The sequence below is a fragment of the Lepidochelys kempii genome, chromosome 24, assembly GCF_965140285.1.
Source record: "Lepidochelys kempii isolate rLepKem1 chromosome 24, rLepKem1.hap1, whole genome shotgun sequence".
In the NCBI taxonomy this organism is placed as follows: domain Eukaryota; kingdom Metazoa; phylum Chordata; order Testudines; family Cheloniidae; genus Lepidochelys; species Lepidochelys kempii.
Window position 1 is genome coordinate 13,776,884 of NC_136403.1, and position 27,691 is coordinate 13,804,574.

At 52.2% G+C, this 27,691-nt stretch overlaps 1 protein-coding gene across 1 annotated transcript in view; it reads right to left on the reverse strand.

Annotated features, from left to right (window-relative positions):
• Positions 1–232: 232 nt before the first annotated feature.
• Positions 233–27,691, reverse strand: part of LOC140902933 (uncharacterized) — a 125,194-nt gene continuing 97,735 nt past the window's right edge. Inside the window, exons 70-85 of the mRNA XM_078850397.1 lie at positions 26,920–27,518; positions 24,508–25,069; positions 22,980–23,575; positions 21,983–22,556; positions 20,895–21,094; positions 20,356–20,497; positions 19,454–19,785; positions 17,564–18,137; positions 13,925–14,523; positions 11,513–12,074; positions 9,985–10,580; positions 9,286–9,856; positions 7,395–7,594; positions 3,737–4,117; positions 761–1,047; positions 233–242 (exon numbers count right to left, since the gene is read on the reverse strand). Of these exons, the coding sequence (XP_078706523.1) occupies positions 233–242; positions 761–1,047; positions 3,737–4,117; positions 7,395–7,594; positions 9,286–9,856; positions 9,985–10,580; positions 11,513–12,074; positions 13,925–14,523; positions 17,564–18,137; positions 19,454–19,785; positions 20,356–20,497; positions 20,895–21,094; positions 21,983–22,556; positions 22,980–23,575; positions 24,508–25,069; positions 26,920–27,518 (6,785 nt within the window). The remainder of the gene's footprint in view (positions 243–760; positions 1,048–3,736; positions 4,118–7,394; positions 7,595–9,285; positions 9,857–9,984; positions 10,581–11,512; positions 12,075–13,924; positions 14,524–17,563; positions 18,138–19,453; positions 19,786–20,355; positions 20,498–20,894; positions 21,095–21,982; positions 22,557–22,979; positions 23,576–24,507; positions 25,070–26,919; positions 27,519–27,691) is intronic.

Sequence of the window (27,691 nt, forward strand, 5' to 3'; positions counted from 1 at the left end):
TAATAAAATCACTGGATGAAGTTTGCAAAAATCAGTTTATTGCTTCACAATCGTATCTGCAGGTTTATTTGTTTTTACTGACAATCAGAACAAAGTCGTTTTCTCATTTCATACCCTAGAGGACACAGAAAGTCACGAGGGCTATAGTTATGGCACTATGAGCAATTCCTAGCTAAGATGGCAGCAGGGTCCACTCCAGGGAGGGAAGATGCTTCAGCAGCCAGGATTTTGTTTAGACATCACTAGAAGAGAAAAACAGGAGAGGAGTGAGTCAGCCTCCTTCAGGACTGGGAAGAGGTATCAGTAAGATTCCTTTGCAATGAATTCATAGATTTTAAGGCCAGAAGGGACCATTAGGTTATGTAGTCAACACAGGCCAGGGAATTTCCTGCAGTGTGGAAAGAACTACACTAGGCTGCCGTATAAGGGGATGCTTTCATGATCAGTAGCTTGTGGCTGGACTGCAGTGTGTCTTTTAGACGGCTGGTCTGTTGAGCTATAAAGACTAGCAAGCGATGGAGAATCTACCTCACCCCTGGGTGAGGTGCTCCAATGGTTAATTATTCTCTCTGTGGAAACAGTTGCATCTTATTTCTGATCTGAACCTTTCTAACATCGTCTTTCGGACCCTGGGACCTGCTCTGCCTTTGTCTGCGAGATTAAGAAGCCCTCTGCTATCAGAAATCTCCTCCCCAGGGAGGTACCTATAGTCCATCAAAGAAAGATCAGAGGAAAGGGCGGCATCTGCAGAGCCACTCACCACCCTGAGAAGTCTCTGGCCTTCCAGGCATTGATGACCTCAGTGATGTTCCCCGCGACTCCCCCGCTGGGCAGCCGCAGGTCATCAGAGACGTTGCCATTGAAGTTCCCGCAGGGTGCACACAGCTTGTTAGCCAGGCTCTCGCCGACTCTCAGCAACACCTCTCCACTGGGACTGAACAGAACCTGCAGTCCCGAGGCCTGGACCACGGCCACGCCGCCCTGAGACTTGTGCACAGACACAGCATCGGAGATCTTTGCCGGGAGAGGCACTGGGCGCCCATTCACCTGGAACACACAGACTTAGACCAGAGGAGAACTGGGAAACGTGGGGGTGAATGGCAGGGACTGAGCTACAGTCCATCGGCCCCATAACATGGCAACAAGATCTAGAGTCTAGGGGCCACAGTAACTGGCAATGGGGACTAGAGTCTTCGGGCTGCATTATAAGGCAATAGACTTAGACTGAGAGGTGCAGAAAACACTAAGACGGAAGGAGGAGCCAATCAATAAACAGTGCCCTGGAGAGCAAATTGTTCCGATTCTCTCAACACCCAATGAAGGTGCTCTGATTTGCATAGGCAACTTGATTGGCAAACGTCCCTCCTGCCTTCAGTGTTATTGACCTGTGAGCAATTGTGTCTCTTAGTGGGAAAAGTCAAGAACTCTAGAGACTTTATGGAAATGATTTAATTCCCTCATTTGAATATTTGGTGAATTCGCTTATTTGAATAAATGACCACAACCCTAGGGGGAGGGATAGTTCAGAGGTTTGCGCATTGGCCTGCTAAACCAAGGGTTGTGAGTTCAATCCTTGATGGGGCCATTTAGGGATCTGGAGCAAAAATAATTGGGGATTGGTCCTGCTTTGAGCAGGGGATTGGACTAGATGATCTCCTGAGGTCCTTTCCAACCCTGATATTCTATGATTCTAAGAGAGACACAAGGTGGGTGAGGTGATATCTTTTATTGCACCAACTACTCTTGGTGGAAGGGACAAGTTTTCAAACTACACAGAGTTCTTCTTCACGATGGTGTAGCTTGCAAGCTTGTTCCTTCCACCAACAGATGTTGGTCCAATACAAATGATCACCTAATCTAATCGCCTTTTATGATGAGATTACTGGTTCTGTGGATGAAGGGAAAGCAGTGGATGTATTGTTTCTTGACTTTAGCAAAGCTTTTGACACGGTCTCCCACAGTATTCCTGTCAGCAAGTTAAGGAAGTATGGGCTGGATGAATGCACTATAAGGTGGGTAGAAAGCTGGCTAGATTGTCGGGCTCAACGGGTAGTGATCAATGGCTCCATGTCTAGTTGGCAGCCGGTGTCAAGTGGAGTGCCCCAGGGGTCGGTCCTGGGGCCGGTTTTGTTCAATATCTTCATAAATGATCTGGAGGATGGTGTAGATTGCACTCTCAGCAAATTTGCAGATGATACTAAACTGGGAGGAGTGGTAGATACGCTGGAGGGGAGGGATAGGATACAGAAGGACCTAGACAAATTGGAGGATTGGGCCAAAAGAAATCTGATGAGGTTCAATAAGGATAAGTGCAGGGTCCTGCACTTAGGACGGAAGAACCCAATGCACAGCTACAGACTAGGGACCGAATGGCTAGGCAGCAGTTCTGCGGAAAAGGACCTAGGGGTGACAGTGGACGAGAAGCTGGATATGAGTCAGCAGTGTGCCCTTGTTGCCAAGAAGGCCAATGGCATTTTGGGATGTATAAGTAGGGGCATAGCGAGCAGATCGAGGGACGTGATCGTTCCCCTCTATTCGACATTGGTGAGGCCTCATCTTGAGTACTGTGTCCAGTTTTGGGCCCCACACTACAAGAAGGATGTGGATAAATTGGAGAGAGTCCAGCGAAGGGCAACAAAAATGATTAGGGGTCTGGAACACATGAGTTATGAGGAGAGGCTGAGGGAGCTGGGATTGTTTAGCCTGCAGAAGAGAAGAATGAGGGGGGATTTGATAGCTGCTTTCAACTACCTGAAAGGGGGTTCCAAAGAGGATGGCTCTAGACTGTTCTCAATGGTAGCAGATGACAGAACGAGGAGTAATGGTCTCAAGTTGCAGTGGGGGAGGTTTAGATTGGATATTAGGAAAAACTTTTTCACTAAGAGGGTGGTGAAACACTGGAATGCGTTACCTAGGGAGGTGGTAGAATCTCCTTCCTTAGAGTTTTTTAAGGTCAGGCTTGACAAAGCCCTGGCTGGGATGATTTAACTGGGAATTGGTCCTGCTTCGAGCAGGGGGTTGGACTAGATGACCTTCTGGGGTCCCTTCCAACCCTGATATTCTATGATTCTATGACCTCATCCACCTTGTCTCTCTAATATCCTGGGACCAACATGCCTACAGCAACACTGCAAACATCTTCTTCAGGTTACTGAGTTCCGAATGTGACATCATGATACTGCCTCGGATTCCTCCCTCTTTCCCATGGGGGCAATCTCGCTCCCCACAGTGGACAGGGCTCCCCGGGATGGGGTGGTCTTTCCCTCAATGGCCAGGTGCCCCAGTGAAAGGAGGGATCTCTCCCAGGGACCCTACTGGGTCACAAAGACCCTTCCTAAAATAGTTCCCTGCCTCTCCTCCAACATCGGAGGTGGGACACAACAGGGGTGAAGGGGTGGCTGGGAGTCAGGATTCCTGGATTGCTTCCCCAGCTCTGGAAGGGGAGTGGACTCTAGTGGGTTAGAACAGGGGGAAGTCCGGACTCCTGGATTCTAATTCAGTCTTTGCTGCTGAATAATTGTTTATCCGTAACTCATGTCATCCCCAACAGCCTGTACACCATGTCCTGTCAACAGGGGGCTCATGAGGCTGAGTGACTTGATCTTTGAGATGCCCAGATCGGCCTCAGTTACGGATCAACATCACTGTAATTTTTAGACTTTTCATCATTTTGGTGGCAGCTGAATGAGCCTCCTGCCCCTTTGCCTCAGGCTGTTCTAACGCGGCCCCCTCTTACCCAGGTCTCCTTGTTCCTTTTCACAGCTATGAAAGCATCTTGGAAGAAAATGTAGGCGGTCGTCCCAGCCATCACTGCCCCATCGCTGCATGCCCTGACATCCACCACCACCCTGAACCAGGAGGGGGCGCTGTCATTGCAGAGAGAGGCCAGCTCGTAAGCTCCACTGTGGAGATCTCCTCCAGAAGCGCCGTCGAAGGAGGTGAGCCGGGCTCCAGGGAGCAGCGTGCACCGGCCTTCCTGCTTTATGCAGCCGCGCACCCAGTCCTGGAGCGCACAGATCTCCTTTTCGGGGCAGCTGTGTGGCTCGCAGACAAGCCCGCCTGAGGCCTGGCAGGTGCACTTCTCGGAACAAGCACCGGAGATGATGCTCTCCCCGGCCTGCAGAGAAATTCCCAAACAACTTTGTCACAGGAAAGCATCAAGAGAAAATTCCCAGGATGGGATCAACTCAAAGCTCCCTTTCATTATTTAAATTACAGTAGCATGCTGACGTCCCATTGCGCTAGGTGCTGTACAAATAAATAGTGAGCGATTCTCCCTGCTCCAACCGAGACCAGGGTCCAGTTGTGCTGGGTGCTGTATATAGACATAGTAAGACACAGTCCCTGCCCCAAAAGGTATGTCTTTACTGCAGAGTTATCTTGGGAGATCTTTCTTCCTCTGGGGTAACCTCGACCAGGAGTGAGCAGCCACACTACAAAACCCTACCCCAGTGTCCCCCCGATCCTGTGTCCCCCCGATGCTGAGCTCCACCCTGTGTGCTCTAGGTGTGCCAAATTTGGGAATTTTGGTAATACTTTATCAGATCTACATGCGTCTCAGTTTCCCTCGGTGCTTTGTACTGCTGTGCACTGAGTGTAAAGGGAAGGGGTGAGGTGTTGGACTCATGTAGCCACCTGGTTGGAGGCCAGAGTCAATAACAAATAGAATAAAGTCTAGGCATGTGAACAGAGGGTCTGGAAGAGACAATGGAAACCCCAAAGGCTGGGACATTCACCTGCTCTTACCAACTACCAAGAGACAGGAATTTAGCTGCAATGAAGCAGAGCAAATGTCTGAGCAGGAGAATGAAGGGGAAAGGTGACAGGTGGCTGGGTGCAGAGCTTAGCTCACAGGGGCTCTCTCCTGAGATGGAGACAAAGGGAGAGAGACAAAGAGAGGAAGCAACATGGTTCCTCCAGCAGCATGGCTCAAGGGAGCCCAGGCATTAGCCAGTCTGAACTCTGCCGTGACCTTTGCTTCTCTGGGCTAACCCAAGGCCTTTCAGATGCTGTAGCCAGGGGACTAACAAGCTGTTACCTTGAAAAGATGGCCTGGTATCACTGCAAAATCTCACTGAGGGCTTTGCACCCTGAAGAGGTAGGAACAAAAACTCCCACAGGAATACAGCTTGGCTGGACTCGCTGCAGGGAGCCATGGAGAGACAAGGGATCACTGGTACCCAGAACGCCAGTTGAGGACTCATGGGGCCATGAGCCTGTCCCTGTGGAGCTGTGTGGGTCCTTGGGGCCCAGCACACTAAAGGGACTAGTTACAGGCTGGAGCATAGACCAGCCCCTGTGAATCCATGACACAGGAATTCTTCCCCAGTGAATTGTGGGAGAAGGTGTCTGTCCTTCTGGGCACAGGAGGGCTATCAGTGATTTAGCCTATGTCCTCATGGCAAAGTGGCTGTTACCAGTCTGAGTGTAAACAGCACTGGGGGTCCAACCCCATCCTCGCTCCCACCCACCGGTTAGGCCAGTCAGCCTAGGCTGAAAGAACCACTGAACTCCAGGTGAGAAAATCAGAATGGCCATAGTGGGTCAGACCAATGTCCGCCTAGCCCAATATCCTGTCTCTGGCAGTGACCAGTGCCAGATGCTTGAGAGAGAATGAACAGAACAGGGCAATTAGTGTGTGATCCATCCCCTGTCATCCACTCCCAGCTTCTGGCAGTTGGAGGTTTAGGGACACCCGGAGCATGGGGTTGGGACCCTGACAATCTTGGCTAATAGCCACAGATGGCCCTATCCTTCATGAATTTATCTAACTCTTTTTTGAATCCAGTTATAGTTTTGGCCTTCACAGCATCCACTGGCAACGACTTCCACAGGTTGACTGTGTGTTGTGTGAAGTGCTTCCTTTTGTTAGTTTTAAACCTGCTGCCTAGTAATTTCATCAGGTGACCCTGGTCCTTGTGTTACGTGAAGGAGTAAATAACACTTCCCTAGTCACTTTCTCCACTCCACTCCGGCTTGTATAGCTCTCGATCACATCCCCCCATAGCCGTCTCTTTTCTAAAACGAACAGCTTCAGTCTTTTTCATCTTTGTGTAGAAGCTGTTCCATCCCACTAACCATTTTTGTTGCCCTTCACTGCACCTTTTTCAATTCTAATATCTTTTTTGAGATGGGGCAACCAGAACTGCCCTCAGTATTCCAGTTGTGGGCATACCAGGACTTGATATAGTGGCATAATTATATTTTCTGTCTTACCATCTATCCCTTTCCTAATGGCTTCTAACATTCTGTTCGCTTTTCTGAGAAGTTTGGGTGGATAGGGGTGAGGGGAAGGGACAACATTCAGGGAAGCGCCTGAGTTTACTCTGCAGTGAAGACATCCCCCAGGGGACCAAACCTCAACTGGAGAGCAGAGAACCCCAAAGAGTTTACAAGGGGGAGAGGGGAAACTGTGGCCAAAGAGGTGACATGATTTCTCCAAGATCATTGCAGAGCCAGGAACTGAACCCAAGTTTAATTCCTAGCCCAGTGCTCCAATTACCCTGCAACTGTTGCCTTTGATAAGAAATGGGCAGTAATAATAACAATACCACCCAGCTCTTCTATAGCTCTTTGCATCAGTGCACCTCAAAGTGCTTTACAAAGGAGATCAGTATCGTTCTAAGATGGGGAAACTGAGGCACAAAGAGGGGTAGTGTCTTGCCCAAGTTCACTCAGCAGGCTAACACTCTTTCTTTACCTGTGATTTCAACAGAGACAAAGGGACATGACTCAATTAAGGCTGGAAATCAGACAAAAGTTGCCAACCATAGGAGGACGGAGGTTCTGGAATGGCCACCCACCAGGAGGAATGGGAGCAAGGAACCTGACTGGGCTGAAGATGGAACATGATGATGAAGATGGAAGTTCATGAACTTTCTAGACAGGAAAGGACCTCTATCCCATTCCCCATTCTCCAAGCCAGCCACTTACCCTAACTGGGGTCAGGATTAGACCTGCAGCCCCCTAGAGGGGAAAGGCAGTATGTCCCATTCCCTACCCCCTTTAAGCCAGCCAGTGTCCCACGCTGGGCCGGATCAGAGCCGGCGCCCTCTAGTAGGGAAGGGCTCCGTATCCCATTTTCCATCCAATCCCTTGGTTTTCCTGTGATGAATCCCTAGTTCATGGCATAGTTTCATTTCCACGTACATGGATCACACAGGGCAGGTGTCTGGATGCTCATCTAACCAAATGCCGCTGACTGCAGCAGAAGTCACATGGGTGACTGAAGGCAGGACCTAGCTGTAGGTTTTGGGTGTCACTGCACTGAAGAGCACAGACACACAGTCACTGTGACTCCCAGTGGGAAGCTGGGACAATCCCACACCTACAAGGGCATCCGATGCAAAATGACAGCATCCAGGACGACAGCCGACTCATATCCCAGCACCCACCTTGATGTAGCGTCCGTCGTGCACGCAGCCGCATCCTTCCATGGACGTGCACGTTTCCCCATTGAATGCGTAGCCGGCTTCACACTGGCAGCCTTCAAAGCATTTTGCAGTGCACTGGGCAGGGGAGAACAAGCCAGCGCAGGTGAAATCACAAGATCTAGTGCACAGCTCGTAGTGGCTGTTGGCCGGGCAGGTGAAAGCTGGAGAGAGAGAAGTAAAGGATAATGAGGGATGAAAAACTGATTCCACCATGGGCATAGTTATTAGACCTGTGCGAATAACAGAGCTAGGCAAAATGTTTGGGTGAGGCAGAATTTCTGCAGAAAAATGCATTTTTCATTTGGGTCAAATTCAATGAATATTTTCAGATGGAAAAAGCATGTTGGTTTTTTTCATAGTTAAGATGGGATTTTTTTTCCAACTTTTCATTTCAAAACAGAATTTTGTCTCCAAATTTGGCCAATTAAAAACAAAATCACACACACACACACACACTCACGTGAAAGCCATACCAAAATGGTGGAGCTGAAACGAAAAACTTGGCCAAAAAATTGTTTCAAGTCAACCCAAAATATTTTGGTCAATTCAAAATTATTCTTTTTCGTCAAGTTTTCCAGTGAAAAGAAAACATTAGAAAAAAAAATGGCTTCAGTTCCAGTCAACCCAGGTGTGGAAGTAGATAAAGGGAATTTGGATGCAGGCCTCTGAAATGAGCAGGAGTCAGGCTATCTTTAGCTTTAATAACGCGAGATTTGTAGAAGCGGGGATAGTGCGAAGTGAGTGGAAAAGAACTGTGAAAGAGGCTGTCGTGACCTTGTATTAGATAAGAATTGAATGCTGACTATAAGAGAAATGGTAAGAAAAATAAGATATCATGAAGGAATATGTCTAAACAATATGCAGTTGTTACTTATTATTGTCTGTAATAAAGGTATAAATACTTACTCTAATTGTTTATCTGGGAGAGACCTGCCTAGGTGGGGGAAACCCTGTGTCCTAGGGCACTCTCTCCCTCTGTGCAATTGCTTGAGATAATAAAGTGGATCTGATTTGCTGCACCCAACCAGAGAGTAAGAACTGTGTTTTTTGCCAACACAGGTTTTTGGGAGGGATTGTCCAGCTCAGCCTCTGAACAAAACAATCTGTGAGTCGCTCCCCTATAGTCATTGTTTGTTCTCTGGCTGTGTTGAAATCGAAACATAAGGATTTTTATTTCTTTTTCTTTTTCAGGGTTCTTTTAACCTTTAACAATCAGAGTAAAATTTAAAAAGTCATTTCAAAAAAAAAAAATCAGATCATTTCAGTTTTTCCAGAACTTTTTTTAACCATAAGAATTCAGCAAATTTGACAGAAATTCTCCAAACGTTTCAGTCAGTCAATCTAAAGACACATTTTTGGTGAAAAAAAGATTTATGTGAAACATCTCATCCCGGGGCCATTTTCTGGTCTAAAGCTCATCTGACCACTAGGAGAATCATTTTTCTGACTGCACGCTGGAGACTGACTGGTATGCTGTACCCCCCGCCCCCAACGTCACGGCCCCTCTCGCCCAGCGATGGAGTATGGGGGCAAACATTGACTCCCGTGGAAGAGTGCCTTCTGCTAAATCGTTCACACGGCAGCCCTTCCTAGCACTGCTCTGCGGCACCGGGGTCAGCACTGATTCGAGGGGAGACTGTCGAGTACTGAGCCTATATCTGCACGACAGTAGCCACTGCTACATAGCTACCGCACTGCAGCTATGCTCCACCCTGTCCCCTGCAGCATGCAACCCACCAGCTACTGACCCCTCGCAGAGGTATCTGACGGGCAGAGAGATTGTGACACCAGATCACTAACTGCAAATACAGCTGAAGATAAGAGCAGGCTGTAGATTGTTCTGTTGACTTACGGCAGAAGGAGGCCGTTCTCCAGGCTCTGACTGTGCCTCCCGCTGCCTGGCACGCGGCCACGTAGGCCTGGAGGCTCTGGCAGAGGGTGTCTCCCACGCCATTGGCAGCACACATGTCATAGAGACAATGGTTGAAGTACTCGGCGGGGCTGACCAGCGAGTGACAGTCTCTGAAGGGACCCGAGGTGGCTCTGATCAGCCCACAGGAGCTCTCGACCTGGTACGGCGCTGTCTTGGCTGCATCGCAGACCGGGCACCTCTCACCACAGCCATCGGCGCACGTGGCACCATCAACGGGCACCTTCCAGGAGGCCCCAAACTCATCCGCGTTCTGGGCGCTCTTCCCACCGGGCAGCAGGAAGTCGTCGTTCTTGTCGCCGTTGAAGTTGCCGCACAAGCCGCACACGTGTCCCTTGTAGGAGCTGGGGATGAAGACTAGGACATAATAGGAGGTGTCATAAAGGACTTGGAGGCCAGAGGCAGATCGGACAATGAGGTTGTTCCCCTCCTGGTTGATCTGAAGTTTCCCATCGTCCATAGCCAGTGGGAGAGTGTAGAGCTCCCCGTCCACCTGTGCCAATGAGAGGGAAATTCACCCGTCACTAATGGGGACTCAGCAGCTGTGTCCTGGTTACACACGCACATACACACACACATCACTCTAGGCTACAATGAGAGTAATCTCAAACAGGGACTTACCGTGACTTTCCACTTCCTTCCCCTCTCCATGGTGATGGTGTAACCATGCACAGAGACCACCACCATCCGTGCCACTGACACTTGGCCATTACCGTAGCTCTCATTTTCTACCACCACAGAAAAGTTTGCCAGCCCAGCGTCACTGCTGCAGACTCTGGCTAAGCTGTAAGTGCAAGTGCCCTGGAAATCAAAGGCCCGTCCATCAAAGGTCAGATAGTGAGGGTCACCAGATGCTACACATTTGCCGCAGCCCGTGGCGTGGCAGCCCAGGACTCCGTTCTCCACCCTGCACTGCTCGCTGGCTCCGCAGGAGGCCTCCCGACACTGGACGATCCCATTGTCTTGGCACCGGCACCGCTCCCGGCAGGAGGCGCTGGCGTGGAACTCCTCTCCCTTCCTGTAGTACCTGCCCTGGTGCACACAGCCGCACTGCGCGACGGGGACACACCGGTCTCCGCTCAGGAGGAACCCGGCGTCGCAGAAACACCCTTCGGCACAGGGAGCGTCACAGCCGTCCGGCGCCGAGAGCCCGTGGCAGGTGCCAGGGCAGCCGCTCCCACAGAGCTCGTAGTGGAAGTTACGGGCGCAGGTGGGGCCTGCAGGAGAAGATCAGAGGGAACGTGCAGATGGCCGTGAGAGAAAGCTTCTTAAATGAATGCACCACCAGAAGAAAATGTGCAGGTATCACTTACAATCGTGTGGTTGGCGGGAACTGGGAGCCAAAACTCCTGGGTTCTAGTCATGGTTCAGGGCGGGAAGTGGGGTTCCCTGGCTTAGAGCAGGGAGGGCTGGGAGCCAGGACTGCTAAGCTCTGTCATTGGCTCTGGGGGGACAGTGGCGTCTAGCGGTTAAAAGCAGGGGAGATTAGCACTCAGGGCTCCTGGGTTCTATTCCTTGCTGTGAGCAGTCAAAGGGATCTAGCAAATCAGAGCTGGAGGGCTTGTAATCAAGTTTTCGGGGTTCTATTGCCAGCTCTGGGAAGGGATGAGGATCTAGTAGCTTAGTCCCAGAAGGGCTGGGAAGGAGTCAGGACTCTGGGGTTTTCTTTCTGACTCTTGGAGGGGCGTTTGGTCTAGTGGTAAGAGCTGCAGACAAGGGGACGTGTTGCAAGGTGAGTCCCAAATTCTGGAGTGGGCTGCTGTGTAATGTTTAGTGATGGAGGACTGGGAGTCAGGATAACTGGCTTCTGCCACTGGCTTCTCGGGTGACTCTGAGTTACTTGCTTTAGTTCTTTCGGTGTCCGTTTTCCTGCACCCTGACGGGATTCTATGATTCTATGATTCTAGTGTTGGCAAAGTATTTCCAACCCCTGGGAGACAGGTGCCAGCAAGGAGACAGGATTACATTGCTATAGCACAAAGATAAAGCAAAGCTGAGTAGGTGACCTTTACGGTTGGCAACACTACTGCAAGCTGATAGGTGTGTAAGGCCAGAGACACACGGCTGAGCCCTTCTGAGCCCCCTGCAGAGGGTGCTGCACATGGAGACTAGCCAGTCCTTAAAGCAGATTCTAGTAGGCGACACTCACTGCAGAATGAGGCTGATCTCCACTGCCATATCCGGATGCCCCTGGCCTGGCAGGCCGTCACGTAGGCGCTGATGGCACTGCAGAGAGCATCCCGGAGACCCTTGTACTGGCAGGTGTCAAAGACGCAGTCGTCGAAGAAAGGGGCTGGGTCGATGACTCCGTGGCACTCTCTGAACGGTCCGTCCCCTCTGGTGATGACCCCGCAGTACCGATCTCCCTTGTAGGGTTGTCTCTGAGCCTCACTGCAGACCAGACACTTCCCGGTGCAGCTGTCTGAGCAGCCCGGGACCTCCCCCACCTTCCAGCTCTCTGCGAACTGGACGGCGTTGGCTGCCCGTCTCCCGTCTCTCATGGTCAGGTCGTCACTGGCAGTTTGGTTGTTGTCACCGCACAGGCCGCAGAGGGCGTTGGCGTAGGTGTTGGGCACAGTGACCCGGACCAGGCTCCCGTCGAAGGTCACCCTCAGCGCGAAGGCGGTCTTGATGAGGACTTGGGCTCCGCTGACGTAAGCCTGTAGCTTCTCCTCATGGTAGAAAGGCAGGGCCACAAAGACTCCGTCCACCTGGAACAGACGCGGCAGGGCCAGGGGTTAATTTTGAATGAATACTGCAGGCAGAAGGTGGGGACCCAGGACTCCTGGGTTTTATTCCTGGCTCAGGGAGGGGGGGCGAAGGGAAGGGAAGAAATGGGGTGGGGCCTAGTAGCTTTGAGCAGGGGAGGCTGGGAGCCAGGACTCCTGAGTTCTATCCCCCGTTCCGGGAGAGGAGTGAGATCTGGTGGGTTACAGCAGAGGGGGATGGGAATCAGGATTCCTGGCTCCTATCCTCAACTCTGGGAGGGCAGTGGTTGGAGCGCGGCAGCTGGGAGCTAGGACTCTTGGGTTCTAACCCCAGCTCTGGTCAGGGAGTGGGGTCTAGCGATGAGAGCAGCTTTGCAGGACAGGTTCACAAAGAGCCTGTCTATCTGGAACACACGTCTTGGGGATGGTCTGAATTCCCAGTTACACGAAGGCCTGCTCTACACTAGTAAATTAGGGCAGTATCACTATCGCTCCGGGGTGTGAAAACTCCACACCCCTGACCCACGCAGTTAAACTGACCTGACCCCTGGTGTAGACGTTGCCAGGTCAACGGGAGAATTCTCCTGTCAACCTAGCGAGTGCCTCTTGTGAAGGTGTCTTACCTACACCAATGGGAGAACTCCTGCCATTGGCATTGGCAGCCTCTTCACTGAAGCGCCGCAGCTACGGCAAGTCCATTGTGCCACATTAGCAGTTTATTTGGAAACAGCCCTAAGACTCTCTCATACCCCTTGGGCAGTGTAAATGCGGTTGACTCCCAACTTTCTGCTGTCAGATACCTGGAAAGGGCCTTCGCGCAACAGAAGTCAGGATCAAGTACTTTAGTGGAGGAAGCTTTTAGGGTGTTGACTCCCCTGGAGTCAATGGGGCCAGATCCCCAGCTGGTGGGAATGGGGCATAGCTCCTGTGGAGGGAATGGGACCCGATCCCCAGCTAAATGAGTGAGTCAGTTGAATGCACATCAGTTACAGTGGCAAAACGGCCCTGATGCAGAGGAGAAAATCCTGCCCTATATATTCACAAAGAGGCACTCAGTTCCTTCCCACACACCCACCACCAGCTCAGTGTGCAACGGACGCAGGTCTCATTTCTGAAACGGGGAGAGAAATAATGGGTAATGTATCATCAACAGCAAGAGTTCCTGCTCCCAGCTCCCCGAGAAGTCATAGAATCACAGAATATCAGGGGTGGAAGGGACCTCAGGAGGTCATCTAGTCCGAGCCCCTGCTCAAAGCAGGACCAATCCCCAACTAAATCATCCCAGCCAGGGCTTTGTCAAGCCTGACCTTAAAATCTTCGAAGGAAGGAGATTCTACCACCTCCCGAGGTAACGCATTCCAGTGTTTCACAACACTCCTAGTGAAAAAGTTTTTCCTAATAGCCAACCTAAACCTCCCTCACTGCAACTTGAGACCATTACTCCTCATTCTGTCATCTGCTACCACTGAGAACAGTCTAGATCCATCCTCTTTGGAACCCCCTTTCAGGTACTTGAAAGCAGCTATCAAATCCCCCCTCATTCTTCTCTTCCGCAGACTAAACAATCCCAGTTCCCTCAGCCTCTCCTCATAAGTCATGTGTTCCAGTCCCCTAATCATTTTTCTTGCCCTCCGCTGGACGTTTTCCAATTTTTCCACATCCTTCTTCTAGTGTGGGGCCCAAAACTGGACACTAGTACTCCAGATGAGGCCTCACCAATATCGAATAGAGGGGAACGAACACATCCCTCTATCTGCTGGCAATGCCCCTACTTATACATCCCAAAATGCCATTGGCCTTCTTGGCAACAAGGGCACACTGTTGACTGTAGTCCTGTGGCTCTCCGTCCCTACCTTGATCTTGCGGGGATATTGCTGGCTGACAGTGATGTTTCTACCGTAGACCTCCAAGGTCACCACTTTGGTGTAGGACACGGCCTTGCTGCCGCGGTTGTTATTCTCCACCTTGATGTTGAATGGCGTGAGCGTGGGGTCCTCGGAGCAGACCCCAGCCAGAAGGTAGATGCAGGTGCCCATGAAATCATACTTTTTCCCGTCGAAGGTGGTGTAGTGAGGGTCTCCGGAGGCCGTGCAGGTGGAGTAGCTGATTGGGGAGCAGCCACGGACCCCGTTGATCACGGCGCATCTCTCGCTGGCCTTGCAGCCGGTCTCCTGGCAAAGCACCATGCCCAAGCTGGGATCACATCTGCACCGAGAGAGGCAGTTCTCATCGGCCCAGAACTCCTCGTTGGGTTTGTAGTAGCGGCCATTGTAGTCACAGCCACAGCTCTCCACGGGGACACAGTGGCCGGCACTCAGGACGTAACCGTTGTCACACTGGCAGGTCTCCACGCAGGGCTCCAGGCAGGAGGAGTTGGCGGTTTGGTCGGAGCAGCTGGCCGGGCAGGCGTTCCCGCAGGCCTCGTAGTGGCTGTTCTCAGGGCAGGGCAGGACTGGGAGGGGGTCAGAGAGGGGGAGATTTAACATCACAGGAAATGAACTAAAAACACCTGCTTACATGCAGCAAGAGCTAGAGAGAAATTCTAATGTGCAATCGGCATGCTCTATATCACAGGCCCGATGTACAAGCAGCCACACTAAGGCCACCTCTGGAGTACAGCACAGGGAACAACCCCGTTGGGCAAAGGAGTTTGCTAGCTGGGAGAGCAGGGAAATGCTCTCTTTGTATAGAAAATCCAAGAAAATCTGCAAAGTGCACCCAGAGCAGATGAGACCTCACTTGTCAAGGCCTCCTCTGGAGCCCCGCCCACACCAGATGACCTCAGACTCAGCACACGTCCCACGGAAGTGGAAAGACTCAGGAGATCCTGCTGGGTTGGGACCCCGTATATTCAGCTAGTATTTTCACTAACAAGGTCAGCTCCCAGACTGCTGCGCTGGGCATCACAAAATGCGGAAGAGATGGCCAGCCCTCTGTGGAGATAGAGGCGGTTAGGGACTATTTAGAAAAGCTGGACGTGCACAAGTCCATGGGGCCGGACGAGTTGCATCCGAGAGTGCTGAAGGAATTGGCGGCTGTGATTGCAGAGCCACTGGCCATTATCTTTGAAAACTCGTGGCGAACCGGGGAAGTCCCGGATGACTGGAAAAAGGCTAATGTAGTGCCAATCTTTAAAAAAGGGAAGAAGGAAGATCCTGGGAACTACAGGCCAGTCAGCCTCACCTCAGTCCCTGGAAAAATCATGGAGCAGGTCCTCAAAGAATCAATCCTGAAGCACTTGCATGAGAGGAAAGTGATCAGGAACAGCCAGCATGGATTCACCAAGGGAAGGTCATGCCTGACTAATCTAATCGCCTTTTATGATGAGATTACTGGTTCTGTGGATGAAGGGAAAGCAGTGGATGTATTGTTTCTTGACTTTAGCAAAGCTTTTGACACGGTCTCCCACAGTATTCTTGTCAGCAAGTTAAGGAAGTATGGGCTGGATGAATGCACTATAAGGTGGGTAGAAAGCTGGCTAAATTGTCGGGCTCAACGGGTAGTGATCAATGGCTCCATGTCTAGTTGGCAGCCGGTATCAAGTGGAGTGCCCCAAGGGTCGGTCCTGGGGCCGGTTTTATTCAATATCTTCATAAATGATCTGGAGGATGGTGTGGATTGCACTCTCAGCAAATTTGCGGATGATACTAAACTGGGAGGAGTGGTAGATACGCTGGAGGGGAGGGATAGGATACAGAAGGACCTAGACCAATTGGAAGATTGGGCCAAAAGGAATCTGATGAGGTTCAATAAGGATAAGTGCAGGGTCCTGCACTTAGGACGGAAGAACCCAATGCACAGCTACAGACTAGGGACCGAATGGCTAGGCAGCAGTTCTGCAGAAAAGGACCTAGGGGTGACAGTGGACGAGAAGCTGGATATGAGTCAGCAGTGTGCCCTTGTTGCCAAGAAGGCCAATGGCATTTTGGGATGTATAAGTAGGGGCATAGCGAGCAGATCGAGGGACGTGATCTTTCCCCTCTATTCGACATTGGTGAGGCCTCATCTGGAGTACTGTGTCCAGTTTTGGGCCCCACACTTCAAGAAGGATGTGGATAAATTGGAGAGAGTCCAGCGAAGGGCAACAAAAATGATTAGGGGACTGGAACACATGAGTTATGAGGAGAGGCTGAGGGAGCTGGGATTGTTTAGCCTGCAGAAGAGAAGAATGAGGGGGGATTTGATAGCTGCTTTCAACTACCTGAAAGGGGGTTCCAAAGAGGATGGCTCTAGACTGTTCTCAATGGTAGCAGATGACAGAACGAGGAGTAATGGTCTCAAGTTGCAGTGGGGGAGGTTTAGATTGGATATTAGGAAAAACTTTTTCACTAAGAGGGTGGTGAAACACTGGAATGCGTTACCTAGGGAGGTGGTAGAATCTCCTTCCTTAGAGGTTTTTAAGGTCAGGCTTGACAAAGCCCTGGCTGGGATGATTTAACTGGGAATTGGTCCTGCTTTGAGCAGGGGGTTGGACTAGATGACCTTCTGGGGTCCCTTCCAACCCTGATATTCTATGATTCTATGATTCTATTTCGGATGGGTCCATCTTTCCATCGCTTTCTGATCCATCCCTCTCTTCCAACCACTTCACCCACCAAATCCATCCCGCTTTTCTATTCTTCACTTACATTCCTCTTACACAATGCTGAACACCCCTTCTTTGAAGTGCGGAAGTGAGATTTTCTTTACATTAGATTGTAATAAATCTTTCTCGTTGCCTCCGTCTAATTGACGTGTACATCCAGGAGTATCTATATCTGTCTAATCTAGAACCTAATCATGGAATCATAGAATATCAAGCTTGGAAGGAACCTCAGGAGGTCATCTAATCCAACCCCCTGCTCAAAGCAGGACCAATCCCCCAAGTTTTGCCCCCGAAATGGCCCCCTCAAGGATTGAACTCACAACCCAGGGTTTAGTAGGCCAATGCTCAAACCACTGAGCTATCCCTCCCCCCAGTTTAGCCAGCCATCCCTCTGGCTCAGCATCCAATCGACCAATCTTTACCTCTAATTGACTTTATCTCCCCATGCACCTAATCCATTTATCCATCCATTAAATCTCTTTATCTCTCTATCCATCGAACCCACCTATCCGTCTATTACACCCATTTAATCTCTCCATCCATTTTATCCACGTATCCTCCAGTGAATCTATTTAATCACCCAATCCATCTAATCCATCTACCAATCTATTAAACCTGTTTAATCTCCCTATTCATCTAATCCATCCTCCTAACAATATTTGGAGACTCTTCCTTTCTCTCATCTAATCCAATCTATGAAAACCATGTGTCCATCGATTTCAATCGAGCTAGTCTCTTATAGGGGCTTCTCAAGCCCACATCCCCATGGTGTCTAGTTGCCAAGGTGCAGGATCTAGGCCTGGTGTCTGCCCTGACACTCCGCCCACTGGCCATCTCCTCAAGCAGCACAGTAACTCTAGTCTAATTGCTGCTTTTGTCAATAAAAAAAACAAACCACCGAGCTCACCGCAGCCGGACGGTGTCCTCCAGTCATAGACGGTGATGCCCTGTTTCTTGCAGATGGCGGCATAGGCCTCCAGCGCCTGGCACAGGATGTTCTTGGCTCCCCCGTTCAGACACACGTCGTAGATGCAGCTGTCAAAAATGTCCTGGGGGCGCACTTTGGAGTGACACTCTCTGAAGGGCCCTCCTGGTCTTTTGCTGATCAAACCACAATATTCATCGCCCCCGTAGATCTTCTGCTTGCTCTTATCGCACGTCAGGCATGTCCCTTTGCAATCATCCCAGCAGAAGGGGTCCCGGTCTTTGACTTTCCAGCTCCTGGCCCACTCCACGATGGAAGAGACTCGGGTGCCGTTGGGTGACGTCATGTCATCTCCACGCTTTTGGTTGAAGTTCCCACAAAGGCCGCCCATGGCCCCATAATAGCTGCTGGGGAGGGTGATGATCAGGTGCCAATTCCAGTCATACGACACCTGCAGACCAAAGTCTGTCTGCAGGATAGCACTGAGACCGCTCTGGTAGAGCTTGATTTTACCGTCTTCCAGGGTCACCGGCAAGCTGGTGGTCACGTCATTGATCTAGAGATAGGAGGAAAGAACCAACGGTTATTTCTCTTTTCATCTCACCTCTTCCAAGAGTTCTGCTCCTCTGGGACAAGAAAGATTAGAAAGCCCCAATTAAGCACTTGAGTCCTCAGAGATCAAATGTTCTCTGTCCAGGGGATCTGGCTGTGGAATGAATTCCCAGTGCAGATTAGATAAATCCAGAGTGTGACCTGGACTCCCCTTTAATAAAGCTTCCCAACAAGAACGAAGCATTGATATTCACAGCTTGAAACCCACCCAACTCACCACAAAATCTTACTGCAAGTGGAGATTTTTCTACCCCAAAAAGAGGAGAAAAGCCAGAAGCTCCATGGATTGGAGCAGAGACTTTACTCTGGTCAGTACATGTTATGGAGAGGATGGTTGGCTCCTATGGTGATGGGCGGCAGTACAAAACCAAAGAGCTAGAAAGAGAGAGCGAGAGAGTTGTGGAAGGAAGACAGGAACTGTTTAGCCTGTGCGGCCTGGAGGGATCCTGCGACATGGGGAGACTGGTTGAACAAGAGTTCTGGGGGACCTAGGCTGACTGGGGGATCCTATGTGGTCCATGGAGGCAAGATTGCCCAGGTGAATTGGGAGGGCCCAGGGGCCCGGAGCATATAATTTTAAATCGGTTCATTTCTCGCTTATTCTGTTCCTCTTCTGGAATGTTGTAATTTTCGATCTTGTTTCTTTTCATGGCCACTTTGAGATCACAAAAAGGGGATTTTCTTTCTGATAATCTGGAAAAATTTCTATTTTAAAATTTTTAAATATCATTTCTTTTTTTTAAAAAAAATACCTATTTCAAAACAAAGGACCTGATTCAGCAGAAATTCTTGAAAAAGAAACAAACAAAAGTACTGGCCCATTTGTATGAATGGAAGAAAAGAGATGTTGACATTTTCCGAAAGAAAATTGGTCTTCAACCAGCACAGAGAGATCGATAGATGTGTATGGGGATGGTTGGATAGATCGATGGAGAAAAAGCAGATGTGTATGGTGATAGATTGAGAAACGGATTGATGTGTATGGGCTGGGTGGAGAGAAAGAGAGATCTATATGGGGACAAACAGAGGGACGGATAGATGTGTATCCTGACCGATGGATTGACAGATTTGTCTTGGCCTGGATGGTAAGATGGATGCATATGTATGGGGAAGGAGAGACAGAGATATAGACAGATGGGTATGCGGATGGATGGATGGATGGATGGATAGGTAGATGTGTATGGGTATGGATGTACCCATAGGGAGATATTTTTATTCCAAATGTAAGCTCTCCAATCATTTTTGCACTTTTGTACTCACTCTGATTTTCCCAACTTCCTTCTTGTAGATGGAGATGTTGTAGCCATAGACGTAGATGTTGGTCAGGCGCACGTAGGAGACAGCCTGGTTGCCTCCCCTGTTGTCGCTCTTCTCATCGATGGTGAAGGGCACCAGGGTGTTGTCGCTCCCGCAGTACTTGGCCAGGGTGTAGGTGCAGGTGCCCTGGAAGTTGAAGTTCAGCCCGTCGAAGGTGTGATAGTGCGGGTCCCCCCAGCCCCAGCAGGTTCCAATGAAGTTGGGAACGCACATCGCACGGCCGTTCTGGACCTTGCACGTCTCCTTGGCCCGACATGTCAGGACTTTGCAGGGATCTGAAAGGAGAGAAATCCCAGCAATCCATGAGAGTGAGGGCTAGGGGGGCAGGGGAGCTCGGTTCAGCACAGGCCCAGTTACCCACCCAAAGCCATTCGGAAGAGAGGCCAACCAGAGAGCAGTCAACGGGAGATGGTTTCCTGTAAAAGCTCTGCCTGAGTAGGGATTAAGTAAATAGGTCAAGTAAGGACCTCAACCTTTGACCAAAGCGGCAGGCCCAGAGGATACTTTTCTTTACCTCTTGACAGTCAAGTGCCTGGTCCAAAGCCCAGGAGAGAATCACTGACTTGATTTGACATAGCCTGCCTCCCAGCCCATCGGCTCCAACCCAGAGAACCCACCATGTAACCTACCCCCACCCCTCCCAGAGCTGTGAATAGAACCCAGGAGTCCAGGCTCAAACCCCCCCCTGCTCTAACCACTAGTCCCCACTCGCTTCCTAGATCTAAGGATGGAAACTCTACTCTGCGCCAGCTCCTCAGCTGTCCTGACTCCACTGAGTCTGCTCTAAGGACTCTCTATCTCTACGTTCATCTCTCTTCTTGTTTAACTCTTGCACTCTCTTTCACCTCTGTTGATGCATTGCATGACTCCATCTCTGATCTGACAGGTTTCATCCCTGGTGCAGCTGTGGGCTTCGCAGGTCACCCCTTGGGCAGGAGTGCAGGTGCAGCTTTGCTGGCACTTGTTGGTCAGAACCGTCTCATTAGGCTGTTTGAAAAAAGGGAAAAGAACACAATGTAGCCCGGGGAAAGGTAGTTTTTCAGCGCGGAGATGTTCATTTACAGGGAGGCCATATCTGGGACTAGAACCGAGTGTCTTATCTCCCAGTCCGCAGCCGCTCTACTCCACTTGGCACGACTGCCTTCCCGGAGCTGGGGAGAGAACCGAGGAGTCCTGACTTCCAGCTCCCTGCTCTAACCACTAGACTCCACCGCCCTGCCAGAGACACGGTTCATGGAACCAGGATTGTGCCATTAGTGCCTTTCAACAGAGATTCATGCATTGCCATTGGCAAGCGACAATGGTCTGATCCAACATGGCTGATGAGAGCAGGGCGTGAAGGACGTGACTGGATAGGAGTTAACACCCCAGCAGGGGGCGGTACCTGGTAATATATCCCCTTCTTGAAGCACCCACAGCTCTGCAGAGCCACGCAGCCCTGGCCATCAAAGAGGAAGCCATCGTCACACTGGCAGCCTTCGGCGCAGGTGTCTGGGCACTTCCTGGCGTCGGTGATCCTGGCACAGGTGGTGGTGCAGAGGTCGGCGCACACCTCGTAGTGACTGTTGGCCGGGCAGCGCAGAGCTAAGGCAGAGAAAGAAGCAACTGATGGCTGGAGAGATCTCAGCCCACAACTTAGAGCAGGGGCGGGCAAACTTTTTGGCCTGAGAGCGGCATCGGGTTTTGGAAATTGTATGGAGGGCTGGTTAGGGGAGGGGGGCGTGGCCCGGCCGCCACCCGCTCTCCACGCCCCCCTGCTTCTGGTCCCCTGACAGCCCCCTCCCACCCTGGACTCCTGCCCCATCCAACCACCCCTTCTTCCTGTCCCCAGATCCCCCGTCCCTGACTGACTCCTGCCGCCCCATCCAACCCCCTCTCCTTCATGACTTCCTCCCCCAGAGACCCCTGCACCCATTCAAACCCCCTGTTCCCCGCCTTCTGACCGCCCCGACCCCTATCCACACTGCGACCCCCGACCACCACCTCAAACTCCCCTCCCACTATCCAACCCCCCGGCTCCCTGCCCCCTTACCACGCTGCCTGGCTGCCGGTGCTACTGCCGCACACAGCGCAGCCCGGCTGGAGCCAGCCACACACAGCGCAGCACAGAGACCGGGTCAGGCCGGGCTCCGCAGCTACGCTGCCCCAGGAGCTCACCGCCCTGCCTCCCAGAGCATGGCGCCGGGCAAGCCTCCCGGGCCAGGAGCTCAGGGGCCGGGCAGGAGGGTCCAGTGGGCCGGGTGTCACCTCAGGCTCAGAGGGACAGACATGAAGGAGAGGAGAATCTGACGGGGACGAGAGGACCAGGTCACCTTTATAAGGGAATATGACCTTGTTGGTTCCCACCCAAAGGAGTCTCTCAAGAAGCCCAGAGGCCTGGAATGAGATACCTAGAATCGCTCTCCCCGCCCCCCAGCGGGAGGGGAGCGAGTGGGATAGGCCCTTCTGCTACACCAGCATCGCGGCACTTACGGCAGAAGGAGGCGCTCCTCCAGGGCTGGATAGGGGCCCCGGCCTCTTGGCAGGCCGTCACGTAGCTGTGGATGCTCTGGCACAGGACCTGGGAGTCCCCGTTGCCCAAGCACACATCATACAGGCAGTTGTTGAAATACACGCTGGGGCTGACCATGCCGTGGCAGGAGGCGAAGGGGCCGTCGGGGGCCGTGAGCAGCCCGCAGTAGTTGCGCTGTTTGAAGAACTCCTTCTTCTTCTCCTTGCAGACCGGGCAGCTGTTCCCGGCGCATCCGTCGTCACAGGCCACCCCCGGGATCAGGACTTTCCAGGCGGAACCAAAGGCTGCCACGTTAGGGGCCGCGCTGCCGTCGGGGAGCAGGAACTCGTCGTCCCGACGCCCGTTGTTGTTCCCGCACAGGCCGCACGTCTGGCCCTGGTAGTTCCCTGGGACGGTGACTCTGGCGTGGTAAACCAGGTCGTAGCTCACGGTGAGGCCGAAGTCAGTTTGCACAAGGACGTTCCCGCCGTGCTGATACGCTCGGAGCTGCCCATCGGCCACGACCACAGGCAGGTTGTGGGACACCCCGTCCACCTGGAAGACACAGAGTATTCCCTGTGAACCGGGGCAGTGGATGTTGTTGGGGTGGGCTATGGGCACAAGATAGGGTCTCAATGACACCTGGGCAAATCTGTTGTGACTCCACTGAACTCAATGAAATTATGGCCATTTCTGATCTCAGATCCCTGGGCTTACTCTGCAATCATCCACTGAGCGTAATATGCTGAGGGCTGGATTATGATCTCACTTGTCCCAGAGAAAATCCAGAGCGATTCTGCTTTCTTCAGTGGGATGCCTCTAGACTGGCACTGGTGCCAGTAAGGTCAGGATCAGAACCTGAATGTCTGACCCCTCCTGCCTGTGCGCTCCTAATGAGTGACCCAGGAGACAAGTGCCCCTTGCATTGCCACATCAGTGGGGCTGCCCCATTGCAGGAACATCTTGAGCAGGACTTACCATGACGAGCCCCTTCCTGTTCTGCAGCAGGGTAAGCGTGAGCCCGTAGACCTCCACGGACACCAGCTTGGTGACAGACACCTTGCCATTGCCCCAGGGCTTGTTCTCCACCTTCACGGAGAAGGATGTCAGGTTCCCGGCGTCAGCGCAGGTCTTGGCCAGGATGTAGGTGCAGGTGCCTTGGAAATCGAAGGCAACTCCATCGAAGGAGAGGTAGTGGGGGTCTCCGGCAGCAGAACACGTTGCAGATCCGACAGGGTGGCATTTCCGGACGCCATCCGCCACCTTGCACTGCTCGTTGGCTCCACAGGAGGCCTCCCGACACTGGACGACCCCGTTGTCTTGGCACCGGCACCGCTCCCGGCAGGAGGCGCTGGAGTAGAACTCCTCTCCCTTCCTGTAGTACCTGCCCTGGTGCACACAGCCGCACTGCGCGACGGGGACGCACCGGTCTCCGCTCAGGAGGAACCCGGCGTCGCAGAAACACCCTTCGGCACAGGGAGCGTCGCAGCCGTCCGGCGCCGAGAGCCCGTGGCAGGTGGCAGGGCAGCCGCTCCCACAGAGCTCGTAGTGGAAGTTACTGGGGCAGGTGGGACCTGTAGGAGAGGGGCAGAGGGAACGTGCAGATGGCCGTGAGAGAAAGCTTCTTAAATGAATGCACCACCAGAAGAAAATGTGCAGGTATCACTTACAATCGTGTTGTTGGCGGGAACTGGGAGCCAAAACTCCTGGGTTCTAGTCATGGTTCAGGGCGGGAAGTGGGGTTCCCTGGCTTAGAGCAGGGAGGGCTGGGAGCCAGGACTGCTAAGCTCTGTCATTGGCTCTGGGGGGACAGTGGCGTCTAGCGGTTAAAAGCAGGGGAGATTAGCACTCAGGGCTCCTGGGTTCTATTCCTTGCTGTGAGCAGTCAAAGGGATCTAGCAAATCAGAGCTGGAGGGCTTGCAATCAGGTTTTCAGGGTTCTATTGCCAGCTCTGGGAAGGGATGAGGATCTAGTAGCTTAGTCCCAGAAGGGCTGGGAAGGAGTCAGGACTCTGGGGTTTTCTTTCTGACTCTTGGAGGGGCGTTTGGTCTAGTGGTAAGAGCTGCAGACAAGGGGACGTGTTGCAAGGTGAGTCCCAAATTCTGGAGTGGGCTGCTGTGTAATGTTTAGTGATGGAGGACTGGGAGTCAGGATAACTGGCTTCTGCCACTGGCTTCTCGGGTGACTCTGAGTTACTTGCTTTAGTTTTTTCGGTGTCCGTTTTCCTGCACCCTGACGGGATTCTATGATTCTATGATTCTAGTGTTGGCAAAGTATTTCCAACCCCTGGGAGACAGGTGCCAGCAAGGAGACAGGATTACATTGCTATAGCACAAAGATAAAGCAAAGCTGAGTAGGTGACCTTTACAGTTGGCAACACTACTGCAAGCTGATAGGTGTGTAAGGCCAGAGACACACGGCTGAGCCCTTCTGAGCCCCCTGCAGAGGGTGCTGCACATGGAGACTAGCCAGTCCTTAAAGCAGATTCTAGTAGGCGACACTCACTGCAGAATGAGGCTGATCTCCACTGCCCCATCCGGATGCCCCTGGCCTGGCAGGCCATCACGTAGGCGCTGATGGCACTGCAGAGAGCATCCCGGAGACCCTTGTACTGGCAGGTGTCAAAGACGCAGTCGTCGAAGAAAGGGGCTGGGTCGATGACTCCGTGGCACTCTCTGAACGGTCCGTCCCCTCTGGTGATGACCCCGCAGTACCGATCTCCCTTGTAGGGTTGTCTCTGAGCCTCACTGCAGACCAGGCACTTCCCGGTGCAGCTGTCTGAGCAGCCCGGGACCTCCCCCACCTTCCAGCTCTCTGCGAACTGGACGGCGTTGGCTGCCCGTCTCCCGTCTCTCATGGTCAGGTCGTCACTGGCAGTTTGGTTGTTGTCACCGCACAGGCCGCAGAGGGCGTTGGCGTAGGTGTTGGGCACAGTGACCCGGACCAGGCTCCCGTCGAAGGTCACCCTCAGCGCGAAGGCGGTCTTGATGAGGACTTGGGCTCCGCTGACGTAAGCCTGTAGCTTCTCCTCATGGTAGAAAGGCAGGGCCACAAAGACTCCGTCCACCTGGAACAGACGCGGCAGGGCCAGGGGTTAATTTTGAATGAATACTGCAGGCAGAAGGTGGGGACCCAGGACTCCTGGGTTTTATTCCTGGCTCAGGGAGGGGGGGCGAAGGGAAGGGAAGAAATGGGGTGGGGCCTAGTAGCTTTGAGCAGGGGAGGCTGGGAGCCAGGACTCCTGAGTTCTATCCCCCGTTCCGGGAAAGGAGTGAGATCTGGTGGGTTACAGCAGAGGGGGATGGGAATCAGGATTCCTGGCTCCTATCCTCAACTCTGGGAGGGCAGTGGTTGGAGCGCGGCGGCTGGGAGCTAGGACTCTTGGGTTCTAACCCCAGCTCTGGTCAGGGAGTGGGGTCTAGCGATGAGAGCAGCTTTGCAGGACAGGTTCACAAAGAGCCTGTCTATCTGGAACACACGTCTTGGGGATGGTCTGAATTCCCAGTTACACGAAGGCCTGCTCTACACTAGTAAATTAGGGCAGTATCACTATCGCTCCGGGGTGTGAAAACTCCACACCCCTGACCCACGCAGTTAAACTGACCTGACCCCTGGTGTAGACGTTGCCAGGTCAACGGGAGAATTCTCCTGTCAACCTAGCGAGTGCCTCTTGTGAAGGTGTCTTACCTACACCAATGGGAGAACTCCTGCCATTGGCATTGGCAGCCTCTTCACTGAAGCGCCGCAGCTACGGCAAGTCCATTGTGCCACATTAGCAGTTTATTTGGAAACAGCCCTAAGACTCTCTCATACCCCTTGGGCAGTGTAAATGCGGTTGACTCCCAACTTTCTGCTGTCAGATACCTGGAAAGGGCCTTCGCGCAACAGAAGTCAGGATCAAGTACTTTAGTGGAGGAAGCTTTTAGGGTGTTGACTCCCCTGGAGTCAATGGGGCCAGATCCCCAGCTGGTGGGAATGGGGCATAGCTCCTGTGGAGGGAATGGGACCCGATCCCCAGCTAAATGAGTGAGTCAGTTGAATGCACATCAGTTACAGTGGCAAAACGGCCCTGATGCAGAGGAGAAAATCCTGCCCTATATATTCACAAAGAGGCACTCAGTTCCTTCCCACACACCCACCACCAGCTCAGTGTGCAACGGACGCAGGTCTCATTTCTGAAACGGGGAGAGAAATAATGGGTAATGTATCATCAACAGCAAGAGTTCCTGCTCCCAGCTCCCCGAGAAGTCATAGAATCACAGAATATCAGGGGTGGAAGGGACCTCAGGAGGTCATCTAGTCCGAGCCCCTGCTCAAAGCAGGACCAATCCCCAACTAAATCATCCCAGCCAGGGCTTTGTCAAGCCTGACCTTAAAATCTTCGAAGGAAGGAGATTCCACCACCTCCCGAGGTAACGCATTCCAGTGTTTCACAACACTCCTAGTGAAAAAGTTTTTCCTAATAGCCAACCTAAACCTCCCTCACTGCAACTTGAGACCATTACTCCTCGTTCTGTCATCTGCTACCACTGAGAACAGTCTAGATCCATCCTCTTTGGAACCCCCTTTCAGGTACTTGAAAGCAGCTATCAAATCCCCCCTCATTCTTCTCTTCCGCAGACTAAACAATCCCAGTTCCCTCAGCCTCTCCTCATAAGTCATGTGTTCCAGTCCCCTAATCATTTTTCCTGCCCTCCGCTGGACGTTTTCCAATTTTTCCACATCCTTCTTCTAGTGTGGGGCCCAAAACTGGACACTAGTACTCCAGATGAGGCCTCACCAATATCGAATAGAGGGGAACGATCACATCCCTCTATCTGCTGGCAATGCCCCTACTTATACATCCCAAAATGCCATTGGCCTTCTTGGCAACAAGGGCACACTGTTGACTGTAGTCCTGTGGCTCTCCGTCCCTACCTTGATCTTGCGGGGATATTGCTGGCTGACAGTGATGTTTCTACCGTAGACCTCCAAGGTCACCACTTTGGTGTAGGACACGGCCTTGCTGCCGCGGTTGTTATTCTCCACCTTGATGTTGAATGGCGTGAGCGTGGGGTCCTCGGAGCAGACCCCAGCCAGAAGGTAGATGCAGGTGCCCATGAAATCATACTTTTTCCCGTCGAAGGTGGTGTAGTGAGGGTCTCCGGAGGCCGTGCAGGTGGAGTAGCTGATTGGGGAGCAGCCACGGACCCCGTTGATCACGGCGCATCTCTCGCTGGCCTTGCAGCCGGTCTCCTGGCAAAGCACCATGCCCAAGCTGGGATCACATCTGCACCGAGAGAGGCAGTTCTCATCGGCCCAGAACTCCTCGTTGGGTTTGTAGTAGCGGCCATTGTAGTCACAGCCACAGCTCTCCACGGGGACACAGTGGCCGGCACTCAGGACGTAACCGTTGTCACACTGGCAGGTCTCCACGCAGGGCTCCAGGCAGGAGGAGTTGGCGGTTTGGTCGGAGCAGCTGGCCGGGCAGGCGTTCCCGCAGGCCTCGTAGTGGCTGTTCTCAGGGCAGGGCAGGACTGGGAGGGGGTCAGAGAGGGGGAGATTTAACATCACAGGAAATGAACTAAAAACACCTGCTTACATGCAGCAAGAGCTAGAGAGAAATTCTAATGTGCAATCGGCATGCTCTATTTCACAGGCCCGATGTACAAGCAGCCACACTAAGGCCACCTCTGGAGTACAGCACAGG